This window comes from Rhinolophus ferrumequinum, chromosome 11, assembly GCF_004115265.2.
Source record: "Rhinolophus ferrumequinum isolate MPI-CBG mRhiFer1 chromosome 11, mRhiFer1_v1.p, whole genome shotgun sequence".
Taxonomy (NCBI): Eukaryota; Metazoa; Chordata; class Mammalia; order Chiroptera; family Rhinolophidae; genus Rhinolophus; species Rhinolophus ferrumequinum.
This window is the reverse complement of record NC_046294.1, coordinates 7,476,638-7,489,419: the sequence shown is the minus strand read 5'-3', so window position 1 is coordinate 7,489,419 and position 12,782 is coordinate 7,476,638. Positions and strand designations below refer to the sequence as shown.

Genomic DNA, 12,782 nt, shown 5'->3' with positions numbered 1-12,782 from the left:
TGTGTGGAGGGAGAGAGGAAGAGGAGGAGACAGGTGGGGTGGGGGTGGGGCTAAGAGGCAGAAGGCTGGGGTGAGAATGTGAATGAGTAGAAGCAGGGAGGTGGTAGAGTTTCTTTAGGCAGGAGCATGGGTCGGAGAAGACCCGAGTGCACCTTCCTTTGCTACTCCAACCCCTTCCTCTTTTCCCTTCTTTCCAGACCTAAGCCTTAGGAGTGAGATCCGCCACGAATCGGCAATGTGTCTCTCTTTGGCCACCAGAGGGCAGATCATTCTCATGGATTTTCAGGATTAATTTGGGGTGGGGGGTGTGGAATGGCCTCTGTCCTCACGTCTTCCTCCCTATCTCCCTAACCTCCTTCAGCGATTCTTCACCAAGTTCTTCCTCAATGGCTGAGTGCCTGAATGGAGCTGGTGCAGGGCATGGGGAGGTGTTCTGGAGTCCAGTGTATTTACTACAACTGTAGAGAGTACCTGTTGCCTTAGGAAGTACTTTCATACCACCCTCTCATTGCATCTGTCCGGCTCTGTATTTCTCTGGTTCACTTGGCCACGGGCTCTCTGCTCAAGATGCTATCGCTGGGAGTTAGAAGTCAAGTGTCAGAAGTCCAACCAGCACTTTTCCCCTCAATCCCTGGGGCCTCTCTGCTCCTGTACCTTTGGGGACTTGGTTGAACCGGGTCTCTGGCTCCTGTGGGAACCCTGGCTTCTGCCCACCTTAAGCTGTACTTGAGCCCTGGGGCAGGGGCAGGAAGGCAAGTTCCAACATGTCTGGAGTAAGATGGATGGGACAGCTTGGAGCCAGAGGAATCAGATCAGCCTACTGCTTTTCCCTGCTGAGACAATTTAGGGGGAAGTGAAGATTGGACCCAGGTTGCCAAATGGACTGTTGGATCAGAGGCTCTCCAAGGATGAGAGGGAACTCAGAGCGGACGAGTCCAAAGACCTCAGTTTATTGCTAGGGGAACTGAGTCCCGGGGAAGGAAAGGAACTTCTCCAGGTGCCCATTCTTTGTGCCACCCTGAGGAATTCTCATTGGCAACCAATGTCTGTTTTCCACGAGTTTCTTTGTCTTAGAAGGGATAACTCAAATGTGAATTAAGATGAGAACGTCTTTCCTGCCTTAGTTTGCAAGAATATTTTAAAAAGTACCTGGGAGGACTCAATATTACCGTGGTGTGATGTTGTTTTGTGCTATTTTGAACAATTAAGACTTTTTTTGGGGAAAAAAGGCAACTAGAATTAAAAGCTGTTATTTAGAATCTCATCACTGGAACAAAGGCATTGACTCGTTCAATACAGGGACATCTCGGAGCCTAAGCTCATGTGATGACGTTATGTGATTTTTCCAAGATCACACAGCATTTTCGTTCCACACACCGGGACCAGAATGCAGGGCTCAGGAGACCTTTGCAGTTGGGAACCACGGGCGCAGCCCTGGTGCTTGCCTGGGAGCTTGACAAGAAGCCAAGACAGACGGTGGCAAGTGATGAATAGTAGATGGACAGGTAATAGAGTAATGCTACATTTGACAGATGACACATTTTGATAGACAGTTTGGATGATAAACGAGATGGACTTTATGAGCTGACCGACAACGAACAGACACGCAGGTGGGAAGTTGGTTTAGAACCAAAGGATGCCAATGGCAGGGACGGCTAACGGCCTTATTTTCTATTTAGTTAAAGAATAACACGCTACCTGTTCAAGGTTTGAAAATATCCGAAATCTGACGGAAAGAAACGAAGTCAGACTCGGTACCACCCGAGGGAATGACCCGGGACTCGCCCGGCCTCGGGTGTTGCCGGAAATGGCCGACGATTGCCGTCGGCTGCGGGACTGGGCGGGGCGGGGGCGTGGCCGGCTCCCCGCACGCGGAGCGGCTTCGGGTGTTTCCGGAAACTGCCGAGAACCAGCTTGAAGTGGGCGGGGAAAGGCCTGTGGGCGGGGCTGGAGTACCCGTAGTCGCTTCGTGTATTTCCGAAAACAGAGCCGAAGCTTGGTCTTCACAATCGAGGAGGCGCGCGCATCCCTGGAGGTTACCTTCTTCGGGTGTTTCTGGAATTCAACCCATAGTCGGTGGCCAGGAGGAGGAGGCGCGGCCCCCTCCCGTTCCTGGCCGCTTCGGATATTTCCGGCTGCTGCCGGCGGAAAGAGCCGAGGGCCGGCGGTGGTGGCGGCCATGTTGGGAGCAGCAGGTCCGGCGGCGGCTGCCTGTGTGCCGGGCGCGGAGCAGTGCCGCTGAGGGCAGGGGAGGAGCGAGGCAGGCGGCCGGCTGCGGCGGCAGAGAGTAGGCGGAGCGGCGCGGCCCGGCCGAAAGGCGGCACAGCCCAGCCGGGGGTCGGGGGGGTGCGGTCCGGAGCCGCTCGGAGCCGGCGCGGCCTAGCCCGAGCGGCGCATCCCCGGGCTGGCGTGAGCGGCTGCCCGGCCTCCCCGCACCCCCGGCCGGGGCCCATGCGGCGGGTGCCCCTGCTGTGAGAAACCCCGCCCGGCCGGGCTCCGCGCCTTCCCTTCCCTCCCTTCCTCCAAGCTTCTCGGTTCCCTCCCCTGAGATACCGGCGCCATGTCCAGCGCCCGGACCCCCCTACCCACGCTGAACGAGAGGGACACGGAGCAGGTAAGGAGCCCCGATGGCTCCCCGAATTCTCTGGCTGGGCCCCTGCACCTTGCAGAGCCTCCTCCCTCTCTGCTCTCCTCGTGCCCCTGCTGCTATCCTGCAAGCCTCGGCTTCCCTGTCATCGGGCTCTCGGCTCCGCACATCCTCCTCCGAGTCCTGTCCTAGGACCCACCTCGTCCTGACTCCACGCTGCACACTTGTCTTTCTGCTGGCCCCCCCTTCTCCCTTTACCGCCCTCCCGCGCTCTTCCGTGTTACCTCCCCAGCTTCCCCTTCTCTTCCCTTTTTCTCTCGGGCCTTTCTGGTCTTCCTCCACCCACGCTTCAAGCAGCCACCCTCCTCCTCAAATAGTACCCAGCGATTTGCCCCAGATGGTTGTCCACGTCTTCTTACATCTCTTTACCCTTTTCTCCTCCGCCCGCACCGGTTCTCCCAGTCCCTGGTCATCACCCTCAGGGTCCTTGCCCCGGACTGTGTTCTCGGTCTCTGTTCCCTTCCAGTTCCCCAGCTTTTTTTACCCTGCTTGTTCCTTCTCCAAATTGTGTTCTCCCTCTTGCTTGCAACCCACCAGCTCCACCCTCATCACCTTTCCAAATCGTTCGCCTACTCTTTGCTCATCACTTTCCCTTCTTTTCAACAGGAGCTCCCTGGTGCCTCGCGCTGGCATTTGTTGCTTCCGTGTTTCCCATACAGCTGTCATGCGCATAGTTTTCCCACAGGTTGTCTTTGGGGTTCCAGCCTTCACTCCCTTCAGTCTTTGCATCCTTCATGTTCTCTTCCCCTGGCTTTGTCTTTTAAGTCTCTTGGCCTTCTGTTTGTCACTGTGAGTGCTTTGCCAGCCTTCTCCCTGGGCTTTTCCTACTAAGGGAAACACACTACTATTTCTTCCCACTCCATTATCACAACCTGTTGCTGGGTCCTTTCCCAGGTCTCGCTACATCACCCTCCTTGCCTGTCTTCTTACACTGCAACGCAAACCATGATGCCTGCTTGTCTGTCCACTCCTGGGTCTGTCACTTTTCATAGTATCTTCCTCCTTGCTTGTTCCCTTCTGATTTCTCTACCCCATCTTCCTTACTGTGCCTCTTAATCAGGATTGCCTCTCAGCTCCATATTAGTCTCCCGTCTTCTTCACGTCGTATTTATTTTCCCCCATATGCCCCTATCCATTCCCTTCCTATTGACTAGTCTTTGTAACTTCCCATCCAGGCATTTTGCATGCGAGCTTCTCAGTCCCCCTCATCTTAACAAATCACTGCTATGGTTTGGCACCCAAGCCTAAGCCTTTTTTATGTCATCTCACCTCTGAACTGAGAGACGTCCACCTTCCACCCCTCCCCTTTCTTTCACCATCTCCAGTGTCCCTTGCTGACTGCTTTGTGGAGTGTTCCCTGCCTGTCACACCCTCCTTGGTGGAGAACTTTACTAGGCCAAAAAAACTTAACTTGAGAAAGGAGCCCTTCTCCCCTGGGGCTGCAGTGCTTTTTTGCATCCTTTTACCTCATTATATCCTTTATGTTTTCCTCTTGTTCCTTTTGTATCTTTGTAGCCCAATGGAACTGTTGCTATATTCGCTTGCATGTTAACATCCTTCTCTGAAAAATCTTCCCTCTTTCCATCATTCCTAAGTTTTCCTTTTTTATTACTCCCCCCTGCCCCCCTTGCTTTCTGTCACCTGGGCAGTCAGGAACTCAGGAGGAGTTCTGGACTGAGTGTTTCTGTGCAGTGGTTGACCCTTTCGTTACTGATGGGTTGATTGCTTCTGGAAGTGAAGCCGGGGTTGAGAGGGAGGGAGGGATGATTTCCATTGTGTCCCCGGGTTTGGGTGCTGGTTCTGCATGGGCTGGGACTGAGGGCTTCACAAACGGGAGCGCCTCGCTCTCCAGCTGTTTCTCTCCTGACTGAGAACCACTTTCTCTAGGCCCTCTTGAGGTTGCCTGTTCCATTTCTTTTCCTATCACAACCTTTGTTTTAGCAGGTAAACCCTGCTTAACCAGAGAACTTTTCCCAGACTGCTGATTATGAGCTGGTAGGAGGAGGCCAAGGGACTGACTGGCTGGCACCTTGCTGCATTTGGGGAGTGGCAGTGGATGCCTGCTCCCCGCGAGGCTGTGGGGGGCATTGTGTTGAGCAGAGTAGAGTAACAGACCGCCTCAATGTGGTTCCTTTGTGCTGTCTGCTAAATGTAAATGTATTCTTGCCATGGTCTTTTCTAGTGATGTGCGTGTTGATTTCTTCTCTCCCTACATGCCTAGCATACTGCTGAGCATGGTGGGAACTCGGCACACACCCACTGGTTTTATGATGGCCGGAATCAGTGAACCATTTGGGAGTGGAAGCTGTTCTTTGATAACTTTGTCCGGAGCCGTGGCTGCATGCAGTGCCATCCCGTTCCAAATTATGAATTATCCCATTTCTGCTCTTGATGAACTTAAGTTCTCCTGAACCACTTCCTAGCTTCTGCTCTTCTCATGGTAGCCAGTCTCACTATTGACTTGATATTAAGTCTCATCCTAGTAAAAGCGTGGACTTTGGGAAACCTCGGATACACCTATTACAGTCAGGTGCCTGTATGTTTAAAAACAAGAAGAAAGACAAGTAGCATCTCCTTGGGTCCCAAGACCAGGGATGCCGGAAGCATCACTTCCTTTAGAATTGATCATGCCCTCAGATGAGAGAGCAAAAACAGCTCTTCTGTTGGGATTCTAACTAAGTAGTCCTGGAAGCTCAGTCATTGCAGCAAGCCTTTATGCTATGAAACAAAAAGCAGAAAAGCAAGGGATTTGGTTGGGCTGATTCCTGCCCCCCCAGAGGTCCTCTATCACCTTATTTAGATTTAAATTATTTAAATTGGTGTCACTGGAAAATAGATAAACAAACCCCACTGGTTGTCTTCAAGCTCCAGTCTCCTTTTGCTCTTCCTCTCCTCCAGTCTTTAAAACATGTGGCTGATGAGAAGCTGTTTCCAGGAGCTCTTTGATCACATCTGAACTAAACACACACAAACATACAAAGAAAATGTTGAAGCATAAAAGTAAACCTTGTGTTGTTGCAGGGGGGTTGCCTGTTTGCTATGGACTCTGCTTCTGACAGTGAAAGTAGGAGATAAAAGAAAGTCAGCTCTGTCTTTAAGATGATTTTTGTGACACCTGGTTTCAGATGTGCTTTATCACAGCCAGACTCTTCTTCCCTCTTCCTTTTGCAGAAGGAAGATTGTAACCAGGGGCTGGTAGTTTGGGGGATTCTTAATCTGTGAGCTGAGCTTTCTGTTCACTTTTCCAAATGGCTCTTCTGGCCTGGAGGCTTGGCAGTGGGGAGTTGCAATCAGCAAGATGACTGTTTTCCAGCCAGCAGCAGCAAATAGGCAAATGTGGAAAGGGATCCAACTTCGAGAGTTTACCTGCCGCTGCCTACAGCTGTCTGTAACACCTGGTAGAGGGGCTACATGGCTTCAGGCCTGCCCCATGTCTGGCCTAAGGAGCCATCAGAAAGGGCTCCCAAGAGAAAACAGGAGCCTTTCATAACCCCCCCCACACACACACACACTTCTGCTACAGTGGGCTAGGGAGGGCGTTGCTGTCATTCTTCTGGCAAGTGAGTGCCATTGTTCATTCTCTCAGCTAGATCTGGGAAGAGGAGTTTGGATGTCTGGGTGAAGAGGAAATCTAACATATAGGATCCTGTAAAGAACAACTGAGCCACTCCAAACACATGTATCGCTTGGCTCCCAGGGTTGGTTCTGGCTGAATGTAGGACTGCATAATTGGTTTTAGTGTCATCTCGTGAAGAGCTCGGTTAACTCTCATTTCTCTCCATGCCCTGTGAGTTGTGCGGCACCGGGCTCTGGGTGCTGCTGACTCTGACCTCTGCCCTTTGGCTCTGGCCAGGGGCTCCTTATTGGTGCTGCCTTCTGGTCAAGAATGTGGCTGAATATCAGACCATATACAGTGGTACCTCTGTTTTCGAACGTACTCCGTTCCAGAAGACCGTTCGGGTTCTGAAACGTCCGAAAACAGCCGACAGCTAGGCCTCAGGATCTTGCACTCAGCAGAAGCCGCGTGACATGTTCGACTTCCGAGGCATGTTCAAAAACCGAAGCATTTATTTCTGGGTTTGCGGTGTTCCTAAACTGAAATGTTCGTCAACGGAGACGTTCGAAAACCGAGGTACTATTGTATTCTCATTTTCTGCTTGGCTCTAGAAATCAGGAATGAGATATTATTAGAGTAAGGGCTTTAGGAGTACCTGGAGTTCACAGAATTGCCATACCATGACCTTTGAACCCCAGTAAAGGTAACTGCCGAGTAAATTGTAATAATTTCTCAGTAATCTGTGGATTTGGGGAAGGAGTTAAACAGATGGATACACGGCAGTCATTGAAACGTGGCCTGCCTCAGATTAAAATCAAGTTTGCATAGAGATAACTGAATTTTTCCAATGGTGACCAAAGATTGGGCCTGAGATTTTTTTTTTCAGTGTAAATGTCTTAAGCAGAGTTGATGCCTGTGAGGCAGGAAAAGGTTGAGAATTTGTCTGACTGCGAGGCTGGTGTGGTTAGGTCTCTTGGGAGTCGAAGGCTTCTCAGACTAGACTTCTTCCCTTTTGAACAGAACAACCCAATTGTCAGTAGCCCCTTGACCAGTACAAACCCATGCCTTCAGGAATTCTTCCCATTGAGCACTTAGCCACCTGGCTGGCTACTCCCTCCTCCCAGGAGCTTCCGTGACTTTCCTACATATATATTACGTCGACTTGAATGAATATTTTATGCCCAGAGTGCAGCCAGGCCTCAGACTTTGTGGCCCATTATCGACAAGCGGGATGGGGGCTGGGCGCCACCTTTGGCCCCCTGATTGCGTCTCCGCTTAAATGGACTCCCCAGCAGCACTTTGAAGCCCATTAATGGATTGGGGTGAAGTAACCTCAGCAGATGGAAAGGGCAAAGAGGGTGGTGGTCCTTCCTTCCCTGAGACTGCCTGATGAGGCTTTCCTGTGGAAGCCAGGCCCAGCCCCAAGCCCCTCTGCTTGGTTAAGCTGTAGACAGACTATGGCTACTAGGCCTCTGCTTTGAGAGGAGGTGTGGAGAGTGTTTCATTTTCTCTTAGCTGTGGTGGTGCTGCCAGGTTTGCCACTTGCCTGTCAAAGCAAAAATTGAGAGGGATGTGGACGGGGTGGGTGGAGTTTAAACCTGGCCCTTTCTCCTTCAGCGGAAGTTCAGCAAAATGACAAACCAGATAGTGGCTGAGTTTTCTTCTCTTGATGGGAGATTCCAGCATTTGTACATTTTGCACTTAAAGCTGGGATTCTCCAGGCTTTCTCCCAGCCTTCATCAAACACGGGTGAGTCACTGAAGTGTTATCTATGCATTTTCCGCTTCTGTCTCAGCAAAGGGAAGAGTAAGCCTTTACAAACCTTGGGGTGGAGGACACCACCCATGTCCCACTTCTGGCGTGGGAAGAGACCACCCATCCCGTGTCAAATCTGGCGCTTAGAGCAGTGTCACTACCCCCCCACAACCCGCTGCACGTCCGTCACTGCTGTCTTTTAGGCTTTGAGATGGTGCTCTGATTCTGAAACAGCAGCAGGAAAGAATCTGGCCTCTTGGTTTCTAGCTCTCTCTCAGCTCTTGCCCACTAGACCTACTCCTCCTTTTGGGGGGATAGATAGGCTCTATCCCTTCATGTGAATGAATGTTTTTGCCTAGAGTGTTGGAAGTTTCTGGGGTCCTGTGGGGAATTCTTTCTACAGATTTCTGTCGTTGGGTTGGCATTCATTTCCCTTTACATCTGTTTATTTCTTACATTTCTCATTAGAAAATGGTAAAAAGGGCAAAAACAAATGCATTTCTCTTTCTGTCCCATATGATTAATTTTAGGCTTATAAAGCCATATAATCACAAGGTTTGATAGGAGAGAGGGTGAGATGGACGCTGATACTGGTGGCTTGGTGAATCCTGTGGGACGGTGGGGTGGGGGTGGGGGGGGAGAGAGAGAAGAGGAGGGGTGTGTTCAATGGCTGGCTCCAAGCCACCTTTTTCTTTTTAACATAAGGAAGGCGGAGCAGACCTGAGGCTTCTCTGTAGAACCAGTCAAGCTGGTTTTGAGCAGCCTCGGCCTATTTTCCTCTGTTCTTTGGGAAATGGGCAATACAAAGGTCCGCCTCCTCTGGGGCTCTGCTCATTGAGGCATGAGTTTGGACGATGTCTGTAAACAACCCCCTCCCCCCAGTACTGAATGGGTCTGAGCTGGGCCTCTCCACGTGAGTGGGCTTTCTCTACACCCCGTGCACCTCAAGGTAACTTTGTTTTACACACCTTTCACCGGAAGCTCAAAGATACAACTCTTTCTCTCGAGTCCCCTTTGCAATACATAGGTTGGCAAAAGCCCCTCAGCCTGGCCAGGAGGGAGGGACTGGGTCTGTGATTTTTCTCCCCATCGGTGGACCTGGAAGGGAATCTGGACTCCTGACTGCTGGCTGTCTTGATCTGCCTGCTAAATCCAGTGACACCCCAGACCTTGTGGCTTGGTGCAGTGAGACTGTCTGTCTGTCCAGGCCTGCTGGGGAAGAAGAAGGGGAGAGAACTCTAGTAGTTTTCGGTCTTTGGCAGCTCAGCAGGTACTTCAGCCACAGGGAACAGTTTGAGTTTGTCCCTATCAGGGTACCTGTAGGAAAGGTGGACGCCATCAGTCACCATACGCTGGCACTTCTTGAACAGCAGTAGGGAAAAGACACAGCAGGACTCTGAGGCTCCTGGACCATCAGCACTGATGGAGCAGGATTGTTTTCCCGTCAGTCTCCTACTGAGCAGAAAACTCCCCAGTCTGAACGTTTGGTAGTGAATGAATGAGTGAGGCCGCCTCCCTACAGCCTCATCCGCTGGCCTCGGCCTGCGGGGCAGGCTGCCCCCTTGCTACTACAGTGATCTACTCATTGCTTCTCCGGAGCACCGTTTCACTGCGGGTTTTGTTTTGGTGACTGATAATCCTGTATGCAGGGTGGCCCCCTTTTTCCTCCACCTTTTTTAGACCCAACGGTCTGTCGGCCTTCCCTTACCCTGTCACTTCTCCTCCTCCCCTCCACAGATGGCCATCATTTGACTGTTTTTGCATGTAGTGTTGGAAGCACTTGTGGCTTGTTGCTTTGTTTTTTGCCCACAAGAGTTTGAATTACTGGTTCTCCAGTCACAGGAAGTGGGGCCCCTTAGGCCCTCTTGGTCTGCGTAGCTTCTGATTGAGTTGAACTTATGGCAGAGTTGAATGGAGATCCCAGCACTCACTTTTGGACATTAATAAGTGGTTTTGTTGTGGTTAGAGCAGGCTTTGCCGCTTGATTCCCTGTACTGGAATCTTGGGTCAGCCCCTACTGTGACTTTAGGCTTACCTGATGGTTCTAGGCATGTTTGCTCATCTGTAAAAAAAAAAAAAAAAAGGAGTAATAATAGTACTTATCTTAGAGATGTAGTTTTTGTGAGTACTAAAAGAGTTCATGAATATAAAGCACTTAGAACAGTGCTTGCCAGGATGTAATCAGCAGCAGCGCATCCCAGATGCACAGCTTAGTGGGTTTGCTCTGAGTACCACACAACTCCAGGTCGGTATAAGGGTACCCATCGGAGTTTCTCTGTGATCCACTGAAAGAATCTTGGCTCCCATAGGTGCTTTTTCTAGCATTTCTGGGGTTTTTTATTTTTGTATTATTTTTTTTAACCAATCAGCTATCTGAAAGAAAACAGAATGCTGTTGGAAAGGTTTATGTACTTTTGAGAACACTTTTTAAATTAAAAAACAAAGGTAGTTCATTTATTCATGAATATCAATATTAGACAATTTTCTTGATTAAAGAAAAACTACCATCTGCCCGCCCATATTTCTGTGTCGTTAATGTTGGTAGTGGTGGTGGGTGTGCAGCCTCATTATCGATGGCTAGAAGGCCAAATCCAGAGTCACCAGAGCATGGGCTTCTCTGAGAGATGGAGGAGGCCCCTCCAAGTGCAGGGATTTCTTTCATGTTCCTTTCTTCAAGTGCAGTATTTACCCTTTGGCAACAAGAGAAAGCTCCCTGTTTCTCTTAAAGACCACATGAGAACTCAGCAGCTAATGATTTTAGGTTCCTTTTTCACTAGCAGAGGGACCTTCAAGGGCAGGTTCTTGTTACCTCTGTTGGCTCCTCTGAAGTGAGAAGAAAGCCTCCCCTTCCTGAGTCCTGGAAGGGTTGCAGCCATTTCTCAGCTGCTCCTGTAAATTTGTGGGCTTTGAATCTGGGGCTGAGATTTTGGTCTCAGTTGGTTCCTTGTTTGTCTTCATCTCTTGCCACTTCTAGAGCCTGAGCTTAGTTTTTTCACATTGCAACTGCGGCCTGGGAGAGAGGTACCAGTGTCACCTCAGAGCTCATCAGGGAATATTTCTTTCACTGTATTTCCCTCTTCCTTTTGACCCCTCTGCTGACTTGTCTCACTTCCTTTTTTTTTCTGTTTGGTTTCTTTGAACTCCGTTCCTTCATTATCACTGCCCATCTCGGGTTTTCATCTCCATGTCCCACTCTGCTCTACCTGTTTCTATGCCTCTTTTGTGGCATGGCTCAGGAGAGGAATTCTGATAGTCTGAGATCTCCTTTATGTATAGAATCCCAGAACCACCCAGTCCTTTCTTTCTCCTATTCCTCTGATTTCTATAAAGTTAAGGATTCACTGCTTTAGAAAACATTTTCTTTTTATGTCTCTGGAGCCACCTTCCTCAGTAAAGCCAGGCTTGGCAACCTGACAGCTTATTAGGGACGGCATCCCAGTTTCCCTGGTGACAGGGTCTAAGCTGTTTCCTCTGGCCTATCAGGAATGCCATAACTCTAGACCCTGTCTTGGGAGAAATCTGAGGAAGCACTTGCTAATTTTGGTAGCGCAGTATTGAACTTGGTTCTCAAGGTGTGGTCTGGGGACTCCAGGGGTCCCTAAGGCCCTTTTAGTAGTACATGAAGTCAAAATTATTTTCATCGTAACGTTAATACAGTATTTGCCTTTTTTTCACTCTCACTCTCTCAGTGTACAGTGGAGTTTTCCAGAGGCTGAATGATGTGTGTTGACTTCTTCACTCTTGACAAATGAAATGTGTGTTTCTGTATTCTTGTGTTTTCTAGAATTTTTAAGGTATAAATATAGAAGTTTTCAGTGATGAACTCTGTTCTCAGTACTTCTGCTGTGCCCTTACTAGCTTTCTTTGGTTGTATCTACGATAATGTCTGTAAACCTCATTATTGTTCAATAAGTCATTATTTCAAAATCCCAGCATTTTCCTGGCACCTTCAAGGAAACACAAGAAGTAAGTACAACTTGTAAAACTTGTAAAAACTTTTGGGAAAACTTATAATTTTTAAATTTTTATTTACAACTTATTTTAGCACTTAGTTCTATTTAATTCTAAAATAGAAGAAAATTTATAATATTTCTCTTATATTTAAGGATGGATTGTTGGCTTTAAAAAGCTTAGAAGACTTGCTTTCTCAACACATACTGCAACCTCTATTTACTGAAAAGGATATATCAGCAAGTGTAAGGGAGAAATCTACTCCAAAGAAGCTGGGCAAAATTGTAAATAAGAAATGGAAAAAAAAATTAAAAGAGATGGAATCACAATGAAAGTTATCTTCTCAGCTTTATAGATGTTAATAGTGTGTCTTACTGTGTCTCACGCAACAGAACATTTTTGTATCCTACTATAGTGCCAGTTAAGTTGCAGCATCATTTCAAGACCCATCATTCAGAGTTTAAAGAAAAAGGAATTGAATATTTTAAGGGTACACACCATGAACTCTTTCAAAGCCAAAATTTGTTCTAGCTTTTCAACCTAGAAATGAAAAAGTCAGTGAAGCCTCTTACAGGATAAGTTATCACATTGCTTTGGCTGGAAAAGCGCCCCCAGAAGCTGAGAGATAATAAAGTCGTGAACAGCTGACATTCTTGAATGCCCCCTGGATGAAAAGTTAGTGAAATTCAGGGCAGGGCCACTTCCGTGTTACCGTGACTTGTCGAATTAAAGATTGCTCTGCGAACCTGAGGACTGAGTTAGTATCTTGTTTACAGGACTTAACTTTCACCTTACAGGTGAGCACATTTATAGACGTGGCTCAGCTTGTACCAGCACCGACTAGGCTTCAAAGAGTATTTTCTTTATGTGCAT

General features: G+C 48.8%; 1 protein-coding gene across 6 annotated transcripts in view; it reads left to right on the top strand.

Moving 5' to 3' along the window:
* The first annotated feature begins 1,980 nt into the window (after nt 1-1,980).
* Nucleotides 1,981-12,782, top strand: part of MARK2 (microtubule affinity regulating kinase 2) — a 53,243-nt gene continuing 42,441 nt past the window's right edge. For 2 of the 6 annotated variants that reach the window (XM_033119310.1, XM_033119309.1), the window contains exon 1: nt 2,149-2,614. In XM_033119310.1, the coding sequence (XP_032975201.1) occupies nt 2,561-2,614 (54 nt within the window). In that variant the 5' untranslated portion in view covers nt 2,149-2,560. Of the gene's footprint in view, nt 2,615-12,782 lie in introns of all 6 variants that reach the window. The other 4 variants (XM_033119308.1, XM_033119301.1, XM_033119305.1 and 1 more) reach the window with 4 other exon arrangements.